Raw genomic sequence first — 23696 nt, 5'->3', positions numbered from 1 at the left:
AAACAGGTTCAAGTTTGACCTCTGACCCCTTAACACTGAGCAATGACCACCAAAATATAGATATAGATGTTACCATACCAACAAAAAAAAGATGAAATTCTGATGTTGGAGGCCATGGGAAATGAACTTGAGATAATGGCCATCTAGGATTTGCAAACTTTGTTTGAAAAAAAAAATCTTCTCAGGAATGAAGCTGTTAGAGTGCTGACAGATGGCGCTAGTACAAGATGGAGTTTTTTTTTGTTAGGGTCCTTTAAGGATTTGCTAGGTTTTGGAGGTGGAGGAAAGCCGGAGTACCCGTAGGAAAATCAACGGCCTTCGATCAGTACCTGGCAACTAGCTGCCCCACGTAGGTTTCGAACTCGCAACCCAGAGGTGGAGGCTGAGGGCTAGTGATAAATTGTAACCACTTGACCACTGTGGCCCCTGTATATTTGGTGTGTCACTTCAAGGATGTTTATTTTACTATTTTTTTTATGTTTATTGGTGTAGACTGTTGATTATATTTATATAATTAGATATTTCTATACTGTGGGTGTCACTTTATGCATTTTTAGTTTTAAAATTCACAAATATTGCCTACCTTTGGAGGCTTGACAGGTTTTATAGCAAGTGTTAATATCCTCGAAGTTGTTCTTGTTGCCTTCACAGCCACCATATTTAAACTTCATACACGCCTGTTGAGTGTGGTTGTAGTAGTATCTGTAGATGAAGGCCTTACACGAGCCCTTCGTCATAGGCAGTCTACACACTTCATCCATCTTATCTGTAAAACACAACTCCTTTTATAACTAAACATTATCACATCAGTAGCCTATTGATCGTTATCACAAGGTAACACTGAGAAATTGTCTCACAAAAACCATGACAACTTTCTGATCAACTTGCTACGAGGGCTGATTGATAAGTTGTGAGCCTCATATGGAAGGATTTGAATTTTGTCGCACGTATTGTATTATTTTTCAACATAATCCTCTTACTTACCTGTCTCCTCTATCATAGGTACTGTATCCTCAGGTCTTTTGGTGTTGTCTTCTTTTTCTTCCTCTTCCTGTTTGATCAAGTAAAGGTACCTGCGGATGCGTTGTCGGCGTGTTACATTCACTTTCTTCATGTTAGCATCCATCCGCTGTAGCTGACACGGGGTCAAACCTGTGACATTACAATATTACCACACTTTTAAGTAATGTTCAAGTGATGTTTTCTTTCTTGTTTAATTTCAGACATGTCTTGTTTTAAGAAAGAAAAAAGTGACAGAAAGTGACTTTTTTATGCCCGAATCTGTTTACATTCACAGCTAAAAAAATTAGTTTTTTTTTAAAAAGAATTTTGTAGTAATACTAATATTTCAACAAGCCTAGTGTTACTGGTACTGTCATATAAAATCCAACTCTACAATATTTCTTTTTAGGAAATATCTACATATAGAATGTGAGGTTATGAAAAAATATGCAATCATCACTCACATTTCTGATCTGACTTTTCATTTCGGGAGACATTATATCGATGTATCTTACAATTTCACGTTCTAGGAAATACAGCTGTATAACAAGCTTCCATATCAGAACCTTAAGAAAGACTCTACATACTACACAATTTTTCTTGTCATCCTTTTTTGTGGCATCATTTCCATGCTGTGTATCTGTGTTATTAAACATTTATAATACAGTTATGTAAGTAAGAGTTAGCACTGGATAAACACTTAACATTTGGACACTCACAGCTAGTCAACAACCTTTATCTATTCGGACCGGGGTGAAAATGTCTGATTCGGACAATGAGATAAATGAGAGAAAGTTAAAACACTACATACCTTCGGTACAATTGACTTTGTTGCTGTATTTGTCGTAGAACTCCACATGACAACCTCCACAGGGGTTCATTCGACATTTAGCCCTTGGATGGGCTGGACACATGTGGTCCACACACTGCAGGAAGTCGCAGCACATAGCCTGTACCCCAGCAGGACACACTGAAACAACGAAATCACAGAAACATTTATAGCAGTGAATTAAAGAGGAAGTAATACAGAAATATCGAAGTACTTCATACTATAGGTGTAACATCTCCGACAAAGAGTAAACAGTATATTTTTTATAGAATATATGAAGACAAAAGACATGTACTGTACCAGGCCCCCCCCCCCCCCCCCTCCTCCAAGTTTCAATTTCTCTTTTAAAATCAGAGTGGAAGAATAATTAATTTCATACCAAGGAAATCGAATCATACTCTGCTTCTTTACTAACTTTAAGTTTTACAGTAAAAATAATAATATTTTAGGACACTGTTATTTTTCCCTGATTTGTCAGTGATAATATTATGAAAGATACCAGTATATTAATGAAATACTAGAAGGATATCCCCTCATTCCCCCTGACAAAATCTAAAAGTCTCCAGCTATCATCTATCATATAACATTCAACATGGATGGTTTATAAATGTTTATTACTTACATTCAGGCTCTGGGTCACCTACAAAAGAAACATAATTCAAAATTACAAAATGATTTATTAATAAGAGCTAAAAATCTCTCACAATGGTTCTTATTGTTTTTTCAATTGATCAGTAGAAACTTCTGAATCAGTAACTTCTGTATGTAATTCAGCACTGTTCAAATCAACAAAAGAGAAATCATTTGACAAGTTTTTGTTATCTAAAATTATCAATATTCTTCATAGTGAGTGAATGTAGACAGAGAAAATCTCCACCTGAGATTAGATTTGGAGATTTTACAAATAGGCTTTTGTCAAGTACTAATCCTCAAAAATTTAATCCTAATGGTTGATATTTGTTTGTCTGTCACACAGGAGTGGTGGATTACTGTATAGTTGTTTAATTTCGCGGGGTGAAAATTTTGCGTTTTTCTGTTCAGGACTATTTCGCGGGGAGAAAATTTCGCGCATTTTAATATTTTATGTGACATTTAATACCATATAGGGAAATAGTAGAAATTATACTTACGATGTACACATTTTATGCGACTCTAATATGATATCGTGAAACGGTAGAAACTACATGTATACTTACGATGTACATGTTCTGCTTAACAATATGCTTTAAATAAAGATTGTTTATTATTCATTGTCATAGTGGTCACTCATCACAAGGTGAAAAATATTCACGGGTATTTAATTTCACGGACATTACCTTGACCGCGAATATAGCGAAATTAAATCCCCCGTGAATAAAAGCAACTATACAGTATTCCCCCACAGAAATCAATTCTTCATTGCAACCAGGTACACCATACAATATGAAGTTATAAAAGACATACACTTTAAATAATTCTGAAAAGATTGTCACCAGTCCTTATATGTACAATTTTGGCTATTGCAAATGGTTTTCAACAAATAAAGAAGCGGTTGAATGCTAAAAACATGTTTCATTCAAATGATGCAGGCACTTATTTAAGATACCCTTATATGGCACTGTGCAATTTATTAGGCTTATACATTATGCAATATTCACCTTCAATTATTAAAATGTGCATTATCCTAACAAATTTCAAGTTATAGGCTTTATTTCAAAGAATTTAAATCTTTTTATGGAAGATTTCCGTTTCTTATATAATTACATAAGTTTTTGATTAATGTCAATAGCTATTCCATATACTGGATTACCCTGGTATATAATAAAGCAACAGACAACAGCTAGGTGGTTGGGAGGTACAGTGGTAAAACACTTGCCTTTCACATTGGCGACTGGGGTTTTATCTGATGAGAAATGGTATAGGAGTAACCTGGCCGACAAATCTGATTCTTCTCATAGTAAAACCTTTCATGTTTCCATCCAGGCCAGTGAGAATGATTAAGAGAGATGAAATAACTTTGTTTCACAATTCACTTGTTGTAAAATAAATAAAGTTCCCAACCAATAATCAGCAATGTGCATATGAAAGCCTAACCAGGGATACTTGTTCCTTCAGACATAAAAATGTATTTTAAGACCTGAGATAGTAATATATTCACCCCTGATAGCCTGACAGGTCGGTCCACAACTGGAACTTTCACAACACCGCTGTCCAGCTGTTGTACAGTTGTCATCAGAGCTACATTTTGCAGCACATAAAGTAGGAGCAACAGTTTGGGTATTCATGGTCACAACAGGACACTGGCCAGGTCTGCTAGCTACAAATGAGTAACAATTACATTATGTTATGGTCTTGATATTGAGGATAAATCTCATCCTTAAGTGTAGTTTTTATACACAATTTTGGGTCAGATACCTGACACTGTATTATTTTCGTCATCCCATTGTGTTCAAACATGTTCACTGAACGTAAAAGATTTAGGTACTCTTGGTAAATACAAATTTGCTTTTAAGAAATAACTGAGGATAGTAAAGATTCAGAAACTTATAAGGACATAAAATCTCAATAAGCCAAATTAATGCAATTTATTCATCAACAGAGATATTATGTAGAGTTGAATCTGATGTTGAACCATTAAATCCAAAAAAGTTGAAAATTAAAAAAACATTTCCAACATTCAATTGTCATTTTATCATATCTAGATTTATATAATGATTATATGTATACTTATGGACTTAGCATGTCTTGGGATAAAAAAATAAAATAAAAATAAAACCAACAAAATATTTTCCCATTATTTTGCTGTACCATATCACTACCAGACCTCTTATGAATTAAGATAACTGCTTTCTTAAGATGCAAACATTAGAATAAGCAAGCATTAAGAATTTTGCTGTTTTTTTTTGTTTTTTTTTGACAAGTTATTGCAAAAGGGGGAGTTATGTAGGCAGTACACAACTAACTAATTAACTAACTAACTAACTAACTAACTAACTAACTAACTAACTAAAACTAACTAACCAACAACAAACTTACTAACTAACTAACTAACTAACTAACTATATATCTACCCAGTATTGTTATAATTTGAAAGTATACCTACCTTTATTACACTGGGGTCGTCCAATCCTCTTGGTTCTGGGGATCTCTGTGCCATTAGGGAACACACACCAACATACCCCTGTGTTATCCTGACATTGGGTACGACTGTAGTTACCATTCCTATCACATCTGTTAATATAAGTCTAAAATGAGTGACCTGATGGGAGACAAACCTAGGCTATAGAATGCTCCGTCAGCCGAGACACAGAGATTGTATTTAACACAATGAACAAGTCAAACAGACCCATTCTTTTTACAAATTACTTCTCAAAATCAAAAGATCTATATCAAGAAAACTTCAAATTGTAAAGATAAAACAATGAGACTAGAAATACCTTGGGATGAATACACTGTCACAGATATCTCCTTCTGTCTGTAGAGAGATTGCTATCTTCAACTTGCTCATCTGGCATTCTGTCAATGGCTTTCTAATTACTGAAGAAAAGGTGAATTATTTATGATATTTCCTTAATTGATTAGAGCTACTGTAACAGTCAGTGAATTCAGTTGTCTTCTCAGTGACAGTAACACAGTATATTAATAGGAGGTTAAACAAAAACAAACCAAATACCTAATGTTATTTAAACAATGAAGAAAATTTAAAGTAATTTTAAGTTCAAAATGAAAGTTATAGTCACGTAGCTCTGGTATCTTACCACAGAGAGATTTAAACACAAGTGAGTTGTTGTCTCCTCACTGTAGAGTAAGTAAATTACAAAGAAGGAGATTTACTGGGGGAGAGTAAACCACTCCCCAAAGTAGGAGATTTACTGGGGGAGAGTAAACCACTCCCCAAAGTGGGAGATTTACCGGAGGAGAGTAAACCACTCCCCAAAGTAGGAGATTTACTGGAGGAGAGTAAACCACTCCCCAAAGTAGGAGATTTACTGGGGGAGAGTAAACCACTCCCCAAAGTGGGAGATTTACTGGAGGAGAGTAAACTACTCCCCAAAGTAGGATATTTACTGGAGGAGAGTAAACCACTCCCCAAAGTAGGATATTTACTGGAGGAGAGTAAACCACTCCCCAAAGTGGGAGATTTACTGGGGGAGAGTAAACCACTCCCCAAAGTGGGAGATTTACCGGAGGAGAGTAAACCACTCCCCAAAGTAGGAGATTTACTGGAGGAGAGTAAACCACTCCCCAAAGTAGGAGATTTACTGGGGGAGAGTAAACCACTCCCCAAAGTGGGAGATTTACCGGAGGTGAGTAAACCACTCCCCAAAGTAGGATATTTACTGGAGGAGAGTAAACCACTCCCCAAAATAGGAGATTTACTGGAGGTGAGTAAACCACTCCCCAAAGTAGGAGATTTACTGGGGGAGAGTAAACCACTCCCCAAAGTAGGAGATTTACTGGAGGAGAGTAAACCACTCCCCAAAGTAGGAGATTTACTGGAGGAGAGTAAACCACTCCCCAAAGTAAGATATTTCCTGGAGGAGGGTAAACCACTTCCCAAAGGAGATTTACTGGAGGAGAGTAAACTACTCCCCAAAGTAGGAGATTTACTGGAGGAGAGTAAACCAATCCCCAAAGTAGGATATTTACTGGAGGAGAGTAAACCACTCCCCAAAGTAGGATATTTACTGGAAGAGAGTAAACCACTCCCCAAAGTAGGAGATTTACTGGAGGAGAGTAAACCACTCCCCAAAGTAGGATATTTACTGGAGGAGAGTAAACCACTCCCCAAAGTAGGATATTTACTGGAGGAGAGTAAACCACCCCCCAAAGTAGGATATTTACTGGAAGAGAGTAAACCACTCCCCAAAGCTTGAGATTTACTGGAGGAGAGTAAACCACTCCCCAAAGTAGGAGATTTACTGGAGGAGAGTAAACCACTCCCCAAAGTAGGAGATTTACTGGAGGAGAGTAAACCACTCCCCAAAGTAGGAGATTTACTGGAGGAGAGTAAACCACTCCCCAAAGTAGGATATTTACTGGAGGAGAGTAAACTACTCCCCAAAGTAGGATATTTACTGGAAGAGAGTAAACCACTCCCCAAAGCTTGAGATTTACTGGAGGAGAGTAAACCACTCCCCAAAGTAGGAGATTTACTGGAGGAGAGTAAACCAATCCCCAAAGATGGAGATTTACTGGAGGAGAGTAAACCACTCCCCAAAGTAGGATATTTACTGGAGGAGAGTAAACCACTCCCCAAAGTAGGATATTTACTGGAGGAGAGTAAACCACTCCCCAAAGTAGGAGATTTACTGGAGGAGAGTAAACCAATCCCCAAAGATGGAGATTTACTGGAGGAGAGTAAACTACTCCCCAAAGTAGGATATTTACTGGAGGAGAGTAAACCACTCCCCAAAGTAGGATATTTACTGGAGGAGAGTAAACCACTCCCCAAAGTGGGAGATTTACTGGGGGAGAGTAAACCACTCCCCAAAGTGGGAGATTTACCGGAGGAGAGTAAACCACTCCCCAAAGTAGGAGATTTACTGGAGGAGAGTAAACCACTCCCCAAAGTAGGAGATTTACTGGGGGAGAGTAAACCACTCCCCAAAGTGGGAGATTTACCGGAGGTGAGTAAACCACTCCCCAAAGTAGGATATTTACTGGAGGAGAGTAAACCACTCCCCAAAATAGGAGATTTACTGGAGGAGAGTAAACCACTCCCCAAAGTAGGAGATTTACTGGAGGAGAGTAAACCACTCCCCAAAGTAGGAGATTTACTGGAGGAGAGTAAACCACTCCCCAAAGTAGGAGATTTACTGGAGGAGAGTAAACCACTCCCCAAAGTAAGATATTTCCTGGAGGAGGGTAAACCACTTCCCAAAGGAGATTTACTGGAGGAGAGTAAACTACTCCCCAAAGTAGGAGATTTACTGGAGGAGAGTAAACCAATCCCCAAAGTAGGATATTTACTGGAGGAGAGTAAACCACTCCCCAAAGTAGGATATTTACTGGAAGAGAGTAAACCACTCCCCAAAACTTGAGATTTACTGGAGGAGAGTAAACCACTCCCCAAAGTAGGAGATTTACTGGAGGAGAGTAAACCACTCCCCAAAGTAGGAGATTTACTGGAGGAGAGTAAACCACTCCCCAAAGTAGGATATTTACTGGAGGAGAGTAAACCACTCCCCAAAGTAGGATATTTACTGGAGGAGAGTAAACCACCCCCCAAAGTAGGATATTTACTGGAAGAGAGTAAACCACTCCCCAAAGCTTGAGATTTACTGGAGGAGAGTAAACCACTCCCCAAAGTAGGAGATTTACTGGAGGAGAGTAAACCACTCCCCAAAGTAGGAGATTTACTGGAGGAGAGTAAACCACTCCCCAAAGTAGGAGATTTACTGGAGGAGAGTAAACCAATCCCCAAAGTAGGATATTTACTGGAGGAGAGTAAACTACTCCCCAAAGTAGGATATTTACTGGAAGAGAGTAAACCACTCCCCAAAGCTTGAGATTTACTGGAGGAGAGTAAACCACTCCCCAAAGTAGGAGATTTACTGGAGGAGAGTAAACCAATCCCCAAAGATGGAGATTTACTGGAGGAGAGTAAACCACTCCCCAAAGTAGGATATTTACTGGAGGAGAGTAAACCACTCCCCAAAGTAGGATATTTACTGGAGGAGAGTAAACCACTCCCCAAAGTAGGAGATTTACTGGAGGAGAGTAAACCAATCCCCAAAGATGGAGATTTACTGGAGGAGAGTAAACTACTCCCCAAAGTAGGATATTTACTGGAGGAGAGTAAACCACTCCCCAAAGTAGGATATTTACTGGAGGAGAGTAAACCACTCCCCAAAGTGGGAGATTTACTGGGGGAGAGTAAACCACTCCCCAAAGTGGGAGATTTACCGGAGGAGAGTAAACCACTCCCCAAAGTAGGAGATTTACTGGAGGAGAGTAAACCACTCCCCAAAGTAGGAGATTTACTGGAGGAGAGTAAACCACTCCCCAAAGTGGGAGATTTACCGGAGGTGAGTAAACCACTCCCCAAAGTAGGATATTTACTGGAGGAGAGTAAACCACTCCCCAAAATAGGAGATTTACTGGAGGTGAGTAAACCACTCCCCAAAGTAGGAGATTTACTGGGGGAGAGTAAACCACTCCCCAAAGTAGGAGATTTACTGGAGGAGAGTAAACCACTCCCCAAAGTAGGAGATTTACTGGAGGAGAGTAAACCACTCCCCAAAGTAGGATATTTCCTGGAGGAGGGTAAACCACTTCCCAAAGGAGATTTACTGGAGGAGAGTAAACTACTCCCCAAAGTAGGAGATTTACTGGAGGAGAGTAAACCAATCCCCAAAGTAGGATATTTACTGGAGGAGAGTAAACCACTCCCCAAAGTAGGATATTTACTGGAAGAGAGTAAACCACTCCCCAAAACTTGAGATTTACTGGAGGAGAGTAAACCACTCCCCAAAGTAGGAGATTTACTGGAGGAGAGTAAACCACTCCCCAAAGTAGGATATTTACTGGAGGAGAGTAAACCACTCCCCAAAGTAGGATATTTACTGGAGGAGAGTAAACCACTCCCCAAAGTAGGATATTTACTGGAGGAGAGTAAACCACTCCCCAAAGCTGGAGATTTACTGGAGGAGAGTAAACCACTCCCCAAAGTAGGAGATTTACTGGAGGAGAGTAAACCACTCCCCAAAGTAGGAGATTTACCGGAGGAGAGTAAACCACTCCCCAAAGTAGGAGATTTACTGGAGGAGAGTAAACCACTCCCCAAAGTAGGATATTTACTGGAGGAGAGTAAACTACTCCCCAAAGTAGGAGATTTACTGGAGGAGAGTAAACCACTCCCCAAAGTAGGATATTTACTGGAAGAGAGTTAACCACTCCCCAAAGCTTGAGATTTACTGGAGGAGAGTAAACCACTCCCCAAAGTAGGATATTTACTGGAGGAGAGTAAACCACTCCCCAAAGTAGAAGATTTACTGGAGGAGAGTAAACCAATCCCCAAAGATGGAGATTTACTGGAGGAGAGTAAACCACTCCCCAAAGTAGGATATTTACTGGAGGAGAGTAAACCACTCCCCAAAGTAGGATATTTACTGGAGGAGAGTAAACCACTCTCCAAAGTAGGAGATTTACTGGAGGAGAGTAAACCAATCCCCAAAGATGGAGATTTACTGGAGGAGAGTAAACCACTCCCCAAAGCTGGATATTTACTGGAGGAGAGTAAATCACTCCCCAAAGTAGGAGATTTACTGGAGGTGAGTAAACCACTCCCCAAAGTAGGAGAGTTACTGGAGGAGAGTAAACCACTCCCCAAAGTAGGATATTTACTGGAGGAGAGTAAACCACTCCCCAAAGTAGGATATTTACTGGAGGAGAGTAAACTACTCCCCAAAGTAGGAGATTTACTGGAGGTGAGTAAACCACTCCACAAAGTAGGATATTTACTGGAGGTGAGTAAACCACTCCCCAAAGTAGGATATTTACTGGAGGAGAGTAAACCACTCCCCAAAGTGGGGGATTTACTGGCGTAGAGTAAACCACTCCCCAAAGCTTGAGATTTACTGGAGGAGAGTAAACCACTCCCCAAAGTAGGAGATTTACTGGAGGTGAGTAAACCACTCCCCAAAGTAGGAGATTTACTGGAGGAGAGTAAACTACTCCCCAAAGTAGGAGATTTACTGGAGGAGAGTAAACTACTCCCCAAAGTAGAAGATTTACTGGAGGAGAGTAAACCACTCCCCAAAGCTTGAGATTTACTGGAGGAGAGTAAACCACTTCCCAAAGTAGGAGATTTACTGGAGGTGAGTAAACCACTCCCCAAAGTAGGAGATTTACTGGAGGAGAGTAAACTACTCCCCAAAGTAGGAGATTTACTGGAGGAGAGTAAACTACTCCCCAAAGTAGGAGATTTACTGGAGGTGAGTAAACCACTCCCCAAAGTAGGATATTTACTGGAGGTGAGTAAACTACTCCCCAAAGTAGGATATTTACTGGAGGAGAGTAAACCACTCCCCAAAGTAGGAGATTTACTGGAGGTGAGTAAACCACTCCCCAAAGTAGGATATTTACTGGAGGTGAGTAAACTACTCCCCAAAGTAGGATATTTAATGGAGGAGAGTAAACCACTCCCCGAAGTAGGATATTTACTGGAGGAGAGTAAACCACTCCCCAAAGTGGGAGATTTACCGGAGGTGAGTAAACCACTCCCCAAAGTAGGATATTTACTGGAGGAGAGTAAACCACTCCCCAAAGTAGGAGATTTACTGGGGGAGAGTAAACCACTCCCCAAAGTGGGAGATTTACCGGAGGTGAGTAAACCACTCCCCAAAGTAGGATATTTACTGGAGGAGAGTAAACCACTCCCCAAAGTAGGAGATTTACTGGAGGTGAGTAAACCACTCCCCAAAGTAGGAGATTTACTGGGGGAGAGTAAACCACTCCCCAAAGTAGGAGATTTACTGGAGGAGAGTAAACCACTCCCCAAAGTAGGAGATTTACTGGAGGAGAGTAAACCACTCCCCAAAGTAAGATATTTCCTGGAGGAGGGTGAACCACTTCCCAAAGGAGATTTACTGGAGGAGAGTAAACTACTCCCCAAAGTAGGAGATTTACTGGAGGAGAGTAAACCAATCCCCAAAGTAGGATATTTACTGGAGGAGAGTAAACCACTCCCCAAAGTAGGATATTTACTGGAGGAGAGTAAACCACTCCCCAAAGTAGGATATTTACTGGAGGAGAGTAAACCACTCCCCAAAGTAGGATATTTACTGGAGGAGAGTAAACCACTCCCCAAAGTAGGATATTTACTGGAGGAGAGTAAACCACTCCCCAAAGTAGGATATTTACTGGAAGAGAGTAAACCACTCCCCAAAGCTTGAGATTTACTGGAGGAGAGTAAACCACTCCCCAAAGTAGGAGATTTACTGGAGGAGAGTAAACCACTCCCCAAAGTAGGAGATTTACCGGAGGAGAGTAAACCACTCCCCAAAGTAGGAGATTTACTGGAGGAGAGTAAACCAATCCCCAAAGTAGGATATTTACTGGAGGAGAGTAAACTACTCCCCAAAGTAGGAGATTTACTGGAGGAGAGTAAACCACTCCCCAAAGTAGGATATTTACTGGAAGAGAGTAAACCACTCCCCAAAGCTTGAGATTTACTGGAGGAGAGTAAACCACTCCCCAAAGTAGGATATTTACTGGAGGAGAGTAAACCACTCCCCAAAGTAGGATATTTACTGGAGGAGAGTAAACCACTCCCCAAAGTAGGAGATTTACTGGAGGAGAGTAAACCAATCCCCAAAGATGGAGATTTACTGGGGGAGAGTAAACCACTCCCCAAAGTAGGATATTTACTGGAGGAGAGTAAACCACTCCCCAAAGTAGGAGATTTACTGGAGGAGAGTAAACCAATCCCCAAAGATGGAGATTTACTGGAGGAGAGTAAACCACTCCCCAAAGTAGGATATTTACTGGAGGAGAGTAAACCACTCCCCAAAGCTTGAGACTTACTGGAGGAGAGTAAACCACTCCCCAAAGCAGAAGATTTACTGGAGGAGAGTAAATCATTCCCCAAAGCTGGATATTTACTGGAGGAGAGTAAATCACTCCCCAAAGTAGGAGATTTACTGGAGGTGAGTAAACCACTCCCCAAAGTAGGATATTTACTGGAGGAGAGTAAACCATTCCCCAAAGTAGGATATTTACTGGAGGAGAGTAAACCACTCCCCAAAGTAGGATATTTACTGGAGGAGAGTAAACCACTCCCCAAAGTAGGAGATTTACTGGAGGAGAGTAAACCAATCCCCAAAGATGGAGATTTACTGGAGGAGAGTAAATCACTCCCCAAAGTAGGATATTTACTGGAGGAGAGTAAACCACTCCCCAAAGCTTGAGACTTACTGGAGGAGAGTAAACCACTCCCCAAAGCAGAAGATTTACTGGAGGAGAGTAAATCATTCCCCAAAGCTGGATATTTACTGGAGGAGAGTAAATCACTCCCCAAAGTAGGAGATTTACTGGAGGTGAGTAAACCACTCCCCAAAGTAGGAGATTTACTGGAGGAGAGTAAACTACTCCCCAAAGCAGGAGATTTACTGGAGGAGAGTAAACTACTCCCCAAAGATGGAGATTTACTGGAGGAGAGTAAACTACTCCCCAAAGTAGGATATTTACTGGAGGAGAGTAAACCACTCCCCAAAGTAGGATATTTACTGGAGGAGAGTAAACCACTCCCCAAAGTGGGAGATTTACTGGGGGAGAGTAAACCACTCCCCAAAGTGGGAGATTTACCGGAGGAGAGTAAACCACTCCCCAAAGTAGGAGATTTACTGGAGGAGAGTAAACCACTCCCCAAAGTAGGAGATTTACTGGGGGAGAGTAAACCACTCCCCAAAGTGGGAGATTTACCGGAGGTGAGTAAACCACTCCCCAAAGTAGGATATTTACTGGAGGAGAGTAAACCACTCCCCAAAATAGGAGATTTACTGGAGGTGAGTAAACCACTCCCCAAAGTAGGAGATTTACTGGAGGAGAGTAAACCACTCCCCAAAGTAGGAGATTTACTGGAGGAGAGTAAACCACTCCCCAAAGTAGGAGATTTACTGGAGGAGAGTAAACCACTCCCCAAAGTAAGATATTTCCTGGAGGAGGGTAAACCACTTCCCAAAGGAGATTTACTGGAGGAGAGTAAACTACTCCCCAAAGTAGGAGATTTACTGGAGGAGAGTAAACCACTCCCCAAAGTAGGATATTTACTGGAGGAGAGTAAACCACTCCCCAAAGTAGGATATTTACTGGAAGAGAGTAAACCACTCCCCAAAACTTGAGATTTACTGGAGGAGAGTAAACCACTCCCCAAAGTAGGAGATTTACTGGAGGAGAGTAAACCACTCCCCAAAGTAGGAGATTTACTGGAGGAGAGTAAACCACTCCCCAAAGTAGGATATTTACTGGAGGAGAGTAAACCACTCCCCAAAGTAGGATATTTACTGGAGGAGAGTAAACCACTCCCCAAAGTAGGATATTTACTGGAAGAGAGTAAACCACTCCCCAAAGCTTGAGATTTACTGGAGGAGAGTAAACCACTCCCCAAAGTAGGAGATTTACTGGAGGAGAGTAAACCACTCCCCAAAGTAGGAGATTTACCGGAGGAGAGTAAACCACTCCCCAAAGTAGGAGATTTACTGGAGGAGAGTAAACCAATCCCCAAAGTAGGATATTTACTGGAGGAGAGTAAACTACTCCCCAAAGTAGGAGATTTACTGGAGGAGAGTAAACCACTCCCCAAAGTAGGATATTTACTGGAAGAGAGTTAACCACTCCCCAAAGCTTGAGATTTACTGGAGGAGAGTAAACCACTCCCCAAAGTAGGATATTTACTGGAGGAGAGTAAACCACTCCCCAAAGTAGAAGATTTACTGGAGGAGAGTAAACCAATCCCCAAAGATGGAGATTTACTGGAGGAGAGTAAACCACTCCCCAAAGTAGGATATTTACTGGAGGAGAGTAAACCACTCCCCAAAGTAGGATATTTACTGGAGGAGAGTAAACCACTCTCCAAAGTAGGAGATTTACTGGAGGAGAGTAAACCAATCCCCAAAGATGGAGATTTACTGGAGGAGAGTAAACCACTCCCCAAAGTAGGATATTTACTGGAGGAGAGTAAATCATTCCCCAAAGCTGGATATTTACTGGAGGAGAGTAAATCACTCCCCAAAGTAGGAGATTTACTGGAGGTGAGTAAACCACTCCCCAAAGTAGGAGAGTTACTGGAGGAGAGTAAACCACTCCCCAAAGTAGGATATTTACTGGAGGAGAGTAAACCACTCCCCAAAGTAGGAGATTTACTGGAGGAGAGTAAACTACTCCCCAAAGTAGGAGATTTACTGGAGGTGAGTAAACCACTCCACAAAGTAGGATATTTACTGGAGGTGAGTAAACCACTCCCCAAAGTAGGATATTTACTGGAGGAGAGTAAACCACTCCCCAAAGTGGGGGATTTACTGGCGTAGAGTAAACCACTCCCCAAAGCTTGAGATTTACTGGAGGAGAGTAAACCACTCCCCAAAGTAGGAGATTTACTGGAGGTGAGTAAACCACTCCCCAAAGTAGGAGATTTACTGGAGGAGAGTAAACTACTCCCCAAAGTAGGAGATTTACTGGAGGAGAGTAAACTACTCCCCAAAGTAGAAGATTTACTGGAGGAGAGTAAACCACTCCCCAAAGCTTGAGATTTACTGGAGGAGAGTAAACCACTTCCCAAAGTAGGATATTTACTGGAGGTGAGTAAACCACTCCCCAAAGTAGGAGATTTACTGGAGGAGAGTAAACTACTCCCCAAAGTAGGAGATTTACTGGAGGAGAGTAAACTACTCCCCAAAGTAGGAGATTTACTGGAGGTGAGTAAACCACTCCCCAAAGTAGGATATTTACTGGAGGTGAGTAAACTACTCCCCAAAGTAGGATATTTACTGGAGGAGAGTAAACCACTCCCCAAAGTAGGAGATTTACTGGAGGTGAGTAAACCACTCCCCAAAGTAGGATATTTACTGGAGGTGAGTAAACTACTCCCCAAAGTAGGATATTTACTGGAGGAGAGTAAACCACTCCCCAAAGTAGGATATTTACTGGAGGAGAGTAAACCACTCCCCAAAGTGGGAGATTTACCGGAGGTGAGTAAACCACTCCCCAAAGTAGGATATTTACTGGAGGAGAGTAAACCACTCCCCAAAGTAGGAGATTTACTGGGGGAGAGTAAACCACTCCCCAAAGTGGGAGATTTACCGGAGGTGAGTAAACCACTCCCCAAAGTAGGATATTTACTGGAGGAGAGTAAACCACTCCCCAAAGTAGGAGATTTACTGGAGGAGAGTAAACCACTCCCCAAAGTAGGAGATTTACTGGAGGTGAGTAAACCACTCCCCAAAGTAGGAGATTTACTGGAGGAGAGTAAACCACTCCCCAAAGTAGGAGATTTACTGGAGGAGAGTAAACCACTCCCCAAAGTAGGAGATTTACTGGAGGAGAGTAAACCACTCCCCAAAGTAAGATATTTCCTGGAGGAGGGTGAACCACTTCCCAAAGGAGATTTACTGGAGGAGAGTAAACTACTCCCCAAAGTAGGAGATTTACTGGAGGAGAGTAAACCAATCCCCAAAGTAGGATATTTACTGGAGGAGAGTAAACCACTCCCCAAAGTAGGATATTTACTGGAGGAGAGTAAACCACTCCCCAAAGTAGGATATTTACTGGAGGAGAGTAAACCACTCCCCAAAGTAGGATATTTACTGGAGGAGAGTAAACCACTCCCCAAAGTAGGATATTTACTGGAGGAGAGTAAACCACTCCCCAAAGTAGGATATTTACTGGAAGAGAGTAAACCACTCCCCAAAGCTTGAGATTTACTGGAGGAGAGTAAACCACTCCCCAAAGTAGGAGATTTACTGGAGGAGAGTAAACCACTCCCCAAAGTAGGAGATTTACCGGAGGAGAGTAAACCACTCCCCAAAGTAGGAGATTTACTGGAGGAGAGTAAACCAATCCCGAAAGTAGGATATTTACTGGAGGAGAGTAAACTACTCCCCAAAGTAGGAGATTTACTGGAGGAGAGTAAACCACTCCCCAAAGTAGGATATTTACTGGAAGAGAGTAAACCACTCCCCAAAGCTTGAGATTTACTGGAGGAGAGTAAACCACTCCCCAAAGTAGGATATTTACTGGAGGAGAGTAAACCACTCCCCAAAGTAGGATATTTACTGGAGGAGAGTAAACCACTCCCCAAAGTAGGAGATTTACTGGAGGAGAGTAAACCAATCCCCAAAGATGGAGATTTACTGGGGGAGAGTAAACCACTCCCCAAAGTAGGATATTTACTGGAGGAGAGTAAACCACTCCCCAAAGTAGGATATTTACTGGAGGAGAGTAAACCACTCCCCAAAGTAGGAGATTTACTGGAGGAGAGTAAACCAATCCCCAAAGATGGAGATTTACTGGAGGAGAGTAAACCACTCCCCAAAGTAGGATATTTACTGGAGGAGAGTAAACCACTCCCCAAAGCTTGAGACTTACTGGAGGAGAGTAAACCACTCCCCAAAGCAGAAGATTTACTGGAGGAGAGTAAATCATTCCCCAAAGCTGGATATTTACTGGAGGAGAGTAAATCACTCCCCAAAGTAGGAGATTTACTGGAGGTGAGTAAACCACTCCCCAAAGTAGGAGATTTACTGGAGGAGAGTAAACCATTCCCCAAAGTAGGATATTTACTGGAGGAGAGTAAACCACTCCCCAAAGTAGGATATTTACTGGAGGAGAGTAAACCACTCCCCAAAGTAGGAGATTTACTGGAGGAGAGTAAACCAATCCCCAAAGATGGAGATTTACTGGAGGAGAGTAAATCACTCCCCAAAGTAGGATATTTACTGGAGGAGAGTAAACCACTCCCCAAAGCTTGAGACTTACTGGAGGAGAGTAAACCACTCCCCAAAGCAGAAGATTTACTGGAGGAGAGTAAATCATTCCCCAAAGCTGGATATTTACTGGAGGAGAGTAAATCACTCCCCAAAGTAGGAGATTTACTGGAGGTGAGTAAACCACTCCCCAAAGTAGGAGATTTACTGGAGGAGAGTAAACTACTCCCCAAAGCAGGAGATTTACTGGAGGAGAGTAAACTACTCCCCAAAGATGGAGATTTACTGGAGGAGAGTAAACTACTCCCCAAAGTAGGATATTTACTGGAGGAGAGTAAACCACTCCCCAAAGTAGGATATTTACTGGAGGAGAGTAAACCACTCCCCAAAGTGGGAAATTACTGGGGGAGAGTAAACCACTCCCCAAAGTGGGAGATTTACTGGAGGAGAGTAAACCACTCCCCAAAGTAGGAGATTTACTGGAGGAGAGTAAACCACTCCCCAAAGTAGGAGATTTACTGGGGGAGAGTAAACCACTCCCCAAAGTGGGAGATTTACCGGAGGTGAGTAAACCACTCCCCAAAGTAGGATATTTACTGGAGGAGAGTAAACCACTCCCCAAAATAGGAGATTTACTGGAGGTGAGTAAACCACTCCCCAAAGTAGGAGATTTACTGGGGGAGAGTAAACCACTCCCCAAAGTAGGAGATTTACTGGAGGAGAGTAAACCACTCCCCAAAGTAGGAGATTTACTGGAGGAGAGTAAACCACTCCCCAAAGTAAGATATTTCCTGGAGGAGGGTAAACCACTTCCCAAAGGAGATTTACTGGAGGAGAGTAAACTACTCCCCAAAGTAGGAGATTTACTGGAGGAGAGTAAACCAATCCCCAAAGTAGGATATTTACTGGAGGAGAGTAAACCACTCCCCAAAGTAGGATATTTACTGGAAGAGAGTAAACCACTCCCCAAAACTTGAGATTTACTGGAGGAGAGTAAACCACTCCCCAAAGTAGGAGATTTACTGGAGGAGAGTAAACCACTCCCCAAAGTAGGAGATTTACTGGAGGAGAGTAAACCACTCCCCAAAGTAGGATATTTACTGGAGGAGAGTAAACCACTCCCCAAAGTAGGAGATTTACTGGAGGAGAGTAAACCACTCCCCAAAGTAGGATATTTACTGGAAGAGAGTAAACCACTCCCCAAAGCTTGAGATTTACTGGAGGAGAGTAAACCACTCCCCAAAGTAGGAGATTTACTGGAGGAGAGTAAACCACTCCCCAAAGTAGGAGATTTACCGGAGGAGAGTAAACCACTCCCCAAAGTAGGAGATTTACTGGAGGAGAGTAAACCAATCCCCAAAGTAGGATATTTACTGGAGGAGAGTAAACTACTCCCCAAAGTAGGAGATTTACTGGAGGAGAGTAAACCACTCCCCAAAGTAGGATATTTACTGGAAGAGAGTTAACCACTCCCCAAAGCTTGAGATTTACTGGAGGAGAGTAAACCACTCCCCAAAGTAGGATATTTACTGGAGGAGAGTAAACCACTCCCCAAAGTAGAAGATTTACTGGAGGAGAGTAAACCAATCCCCAAAGATGGAGATTTACTGGAGGAGAGTAAACCACTCCCCAAAGTAGGATATTTACTGGAGGAGAGTAAACCACTCCCCAAAGTAGGATATTTACTGGAGGAGAGTAAACCACTCTCCAAAGTAGGAGATTTACTGGAGGAGAGTAAACCAATCCCCAAAGATGGAGATTTACTGGAGGAGAGTAAACCACTCCCCAAAGTAGGATATTTACTGGAGGAGAGTAAATCATTCCCCAAAGCTGGATATTTACTGGAGGAGAGTAAATCACTCCCCAAAGTAGGAGATTTACTGGAGGTGAGTAAACCACTCCCCAAAGTAGGAGAGTTACTGGAGGAGAGTAAACCACTCCCCAAAGTAGGATATTTACTGGAGGAGAGTAAACCACTCCCCAAAGTAGGATATTTACTGGAGGAGAGTAAACTACTCCCCAAAGTAGGAGATTTACTGGAGGTGAGTAAACCACTCCACAAAGTAGGATATTTACTGGAGGTGAGTAAACCACTCCCCAAAGTAGGATATTTACTGGAGGAGAGTAAACCACTCCCCAAAGTGGGGGATTTACTGGCGTAGAGTAAACCACTCCCCAAAGCTTGAGATTTACTGGAGGAGAGTAAACCACTCCCCAAAGTAGGAGATTTACTGGAGGTGAGTAAACCACTCCCCAAAGTAGGAGATTTACTGGAGGAGAGTAAACTACTCCCCAAAGTAGGAGATTTACTGGAGGAGAGTAAACTACTCCCCAAAGTAGAAGATTTACTGGAGGAGAGTAAACCACTCCCCAAAGCTTGAGATTTACTGGAGGAGAGTAAACCACTTCCCAAAGTAGGATATTTACTGGAGGTGAGTAAACCACTCCCCAAAGTAGGAGATTTACTGGAGGAGAGTAAACTACTCCCCAAAGTAGGAGATTTACTGGAGGAGAGTAAACTACTCCCCAAAGTAGGAGATTTACTGGAGGTGAGTAAACCACTCCCCAAAGTAGGATATTTACTGGAGGTGAGTAAACTACTCCCCAAAGTAGGATATTTACTGGAGGAGAGTAAACCACTCCCCAAAGTAGGAGATTTACTGGAGGTGAGTAAACCACTCCCCAAAGTAGGATATTTACTGGAGGTGAGTAAACTACTCCCCAAAGTAGGATATTTACTGGAGGAGAGTAAACCACTCCCCAAAGTAGGATATTTACTGGAGGAGAGTAAACCACTCCCCAAAGTGGGAGATTTACCGGAGGTGAGTAAACCACTCCCCAAAGTAGGATATTTACTGGAGGAGAGTAAACCACTCCCCAAAGTAGGAGATTTACTGGGGGAGAGTAAACCACTCCCCAAAGTGGGAGATTTACCGGAGGTGAGTAAACCACTCCCCAAAGTAGGATATTTACTGGAGGAGAGTAAACCACTCCCCAAAGTAGGAGATTTACTGGAGGAGAGTAAACCACTCCCCAAAGTAGGAGATTTACTGGAGGTGAGTAAACCACTCCCCAAAGTAGGAGATTTACTGGAGGAGAGTAAACCACTCCCCAAAGTAGGAGATTTACTGGAGGAGAGTAAACCACTCCCCAAAGTAGGAGATTTACTGGAGGAGAGTAAACCACTCCCCAAAGTAAGATATTTCCTGGAGGAGGGTGAACCACTTCCCAAAGGAGATTTACTGGAGGAGAGTAAACTACTCCCCAAAGTAGGAGATTTACTGGAGGAGAGTAAACCAATCCCCAAAGTAGGATATTTACTGGAGGAGAGTAAACCACTCCCCAAAGTAGGATATTTACTGGAGGAGAGTAAACCACTCCCCAAAGTAGGATATTTACTGGAGGAGAGTAAACCACTCCCCAAAGTAGGATATTTACTGGAGGAGAGTAAACCACTCCCCAAAGTAGGATATTTACTGGAGGAGAGTAAACCACTCCCCAAAGTAGGATATTTACTGGAAGAGAGTAAACCACTCCCCAAAGCTTGAGATTTACTGGAGGAGAGTAAACCACTCCCCAAAGTAGGAGATTTACTGGAGGAGAGTAAACCACTCCCCAAAGTAGGAGATTTACCGGAGGAGAGTAAACCACTCCCCAAAGTAGGAGATTTACTGGAGGTGAGTAAACCAATCCCCAAAGATGGAGATTTACTGGAGGTGAGTAAACCACTCCCCAAAGTAGGAGATTTACTGGAGGAGAGTAAACCAATCCCCAAAGTAGGATATTTACTGGAGGAGAGTAAACTACTCCCCAAAGTAGGAGATTTACTGGAGGAGAGTAAACCACTCCCCAAAGTAGGATATTTACTGGAAGAGAGTAAACCACTCCCCAAAGCTTGAGATTTACTGGAGGAGAGTAAACCACTCCCCAAAGTAGGATATTTACTGGAGGAGAGTAAACCACTCCCCAAAGTAGGATATTTACTGGAGGAGAGTAAACCACTCCCCAAAGTAGGAGATTTACTGGAGGAGAGTAAACCAATCCCCAAAGATGGAGATTTACTGGGGGAGAGTAAACCACTCCCCAAAGTAGGATATTTACTGGAGGAGAGTAAACCACTCCCCAAAGCAGAAGATTTACTGGAGGAGAGTAAATCATTCCCCAAAGCTGGATATTTACTGGAGGAGAGTAAATCACTCCCCAAAGTAGGAGATTTACTGGAGGTGAGTAAACCACTCCCCAAAGTAGGATATTTACTGGAGGAGAGTAAACCATTCCCCAAAGTAGGATATTTACTGGAGGAGAGTAAACCACTCCCCAAAGTAGGATATTTACTGGAGGAGAGTAAACCACTCCCCAAAGTAGGAGATTTACTGGAGGAGAGTAAACCAATCCCCAAAGATGGAGATTTACTGGAGGAGAGTAAATCACTCCCCAAAGTAGGATATTTACTGGAGGAGAGTAAACCACTCCCCAAAGCTTGAGACTTACTGGAGGAGAGTAAACCACTCCCCAAAGCAGAAGATTTACTGGAGGAGAGTAAATCATTCCCCAAAGCTGGATATTTACTGGAGGAGAGTAAATCACTCCCCAAAGTAGGAGATTTACTGGAGGTGAGTAAACCACTCCCCAAAGTAGGAGATTTACTGGAGGAGAGTAAACTACTCCCCAAAGTAGGAGATTTACTGGAGGAGAGTAAACTACTCCCCAAAGTAGAAGATTTACTGGAGGAGAGTAAACCACTCCCCAAAGTAGGATATTTACTGGAGGAGAGTAAACCACTCCCCAAAGCAGGAGATTTACTGGAGGAGAGTAAACTACTCCCCAAAGTAGGAGATTTACTGGAGGTGAGTAAACCACTCCCCAAAGTAGGATATTTACTGGAGGTGAGTAAACTACTCCCCAAAGTAGGATATTTACTGGAGGAGAGTAAACCACTCCCCAAAGTAGGATATTTACTGGAGGAGAGTAAACCACTCCCCAAAGTGGGAGATTTACCGGAGGTGAGTAAACCACTCCCCAAAGTAGGATATTTACTGGAGGAGAGTAAACCACTCCCCAAAGTAGGAGATTTACTGGGGGAGAGTAAACCACTCCCCAAAGTGGGAGATTTACCGGAGGTGAGTAAACCACTCCCCAAAGTAGGAGATTTACTGGAGGAGAGTAAACCACTCCCCAAAGTAGGATATTTACTGGAGGAGAGTAAACCACTCCCCAAAGTAGGATATTTACTGGAGGAGAGTAAACCACTCCCCAAAGTAGGATATTTACTGGAGGAGAGTAAACCACTCCCCAAAGTAGGATATTTACTGGAAGAGAGTAAACCACTCCCCAAAGCTTGAGATTTACTGGAGGAGAGTAAACCACTCCCCAAAGTAGGAGATTTACCGGAGGAGAGTAAACCACTCCCCAAAGTAGGAGATTTACTGGAGGAGAGTAAACCATTCCCCAAAGTAGGATATTTACTGGAAGAGAGTAAACCACTCCCCAAAGCTTGAGATTTACTGGAGGAGAGTAAACCACTCCCCAAAGTAGGATATTTACTGGAGGAGAGTATTTACTGGAGGAGAGTAAACCACTCCCCAAAGTAGGATATTTACTGGAGGAGAGTAAACCACTCCCCAAAGTAGGAGATTTACTGGAGGAGAGTAAACCAATCCCCAAAGATGGAGATTTACTGGAGGAGAGTAAACCACTCCCCAAAGTAGGATATTTACTGGAGGAGAGTAAACCACTCCCCAAAGCTTGAGACTTACTGGAGGAGAGTAAACCACTCCCCAAAGCAGAAGATTTACTGGAGGAGAGTAAATCATTCCCCAAAGCTGGATATTTACTGGAGGAGAGTAAATCACTCCCCAAAGTAGGAGATTTACTGGAGGTGAGTAAACCACTCCCCAAAGTAGGATATTTACTGGAGGAGAGTAAACCATTCCCCAAAGTAGGATATTTACTGGAGGAGAGTAAACCACTTCCCAAAGTAGGATATTTACTGGAGGAGAGTAAACCACTCCCCAAAGTAGGATATTTACTGGAGGAGAGTAAACCACTCCCCAAAGCTTGAGATTTACTGGAGGAGAGTAAACCACTCCCCAAAGTAGGAGATTTACTGGAGGAGAGTAAACCACTCCCCAAAGTGGGAGATTTACTGGAGGAGAGTAAACCACTCCCCAAAGCTTGAGATTTACTGGAGGAGAGTAAACCACTCCCCAAAGTAGGATATTTACTGGAGGAGAGTAAACTACTCCCCAAAGTAGGAGATTTACTGGAGGTGAGTAAACCACTCCACAAAGTAGGAGATTTACTGGAGGTGAGTAAACCACTCCCCAAAGTAGGAGATTTACTGGAGGAGAGTAAACCACTCCCCAAAGTAGGATATTTACTGGAAGAGAGTAAACCACTCCCCAAAGCTTGAGATTTACTGGAGGAGAGTAAACCACTCCCCAAAGTAGGAGATTTACCGG

The 23696-nt window shown here is 42.3% G+C and overlaps 1 protein-coding gene across 13 annotated transcripts in view; it reads right to left on the bottom strand.

Moving 5' to 3' along the window:
* Nucleotides 1–23696, bottom strand: part of LOC117321990 — a 112190-nt gene that overhangs the window by 15904 nt on the left and 72590 nt on the right. For all 13 annotated transcript variants that reach the window (XM_033876654.1, XM_033876656.1, XM_033876655.1 and 10 more), the window contains 7 exons: nt 5248–5347; nt 4914–5041; nt 3969–4127; nt 2454–2471; nt 1814–1972; nt 985–1152; nt 584–766 (listed from right to left, as the gene is read on the bottom strand). In XM_033876654.1, coding sequence (XP_033732545.1) covers nt 584–766; nt 985–1152; nt 1814–1972; nt 2454–2471; nt 3969–4127; nt 4914–5041; nt 5248–5347 — 915 coding nt within the window. The remainder of the gene's footprint in view (nt 1–583; nt 767–984; nt 1153–1813; nt 1973–2453; nt 2472–3968; nt 4128–4913; nt 5042–5247; nt 5348–23696) is intronic.

This window comes from Pecten maximus, chromosome 2 (genome assembly GCF_902652985.1).
Source record: "Pecten maximus chromosome 2, xPecMax1.1, whole genome shotgun sequence".
NCBI classification, from domain to species: domain Eukaryota; kingdom Metazoa; phylum Mollusca; class Bivalvia; order Pectinida; family Pectinidae; genus Pecten; species Pecten maximus.
The sequence above is the reverse complement of the archived record's forward strand: the minus strand, read 5'-3'. Positions and strand labels throughout refer to the sequence as shown.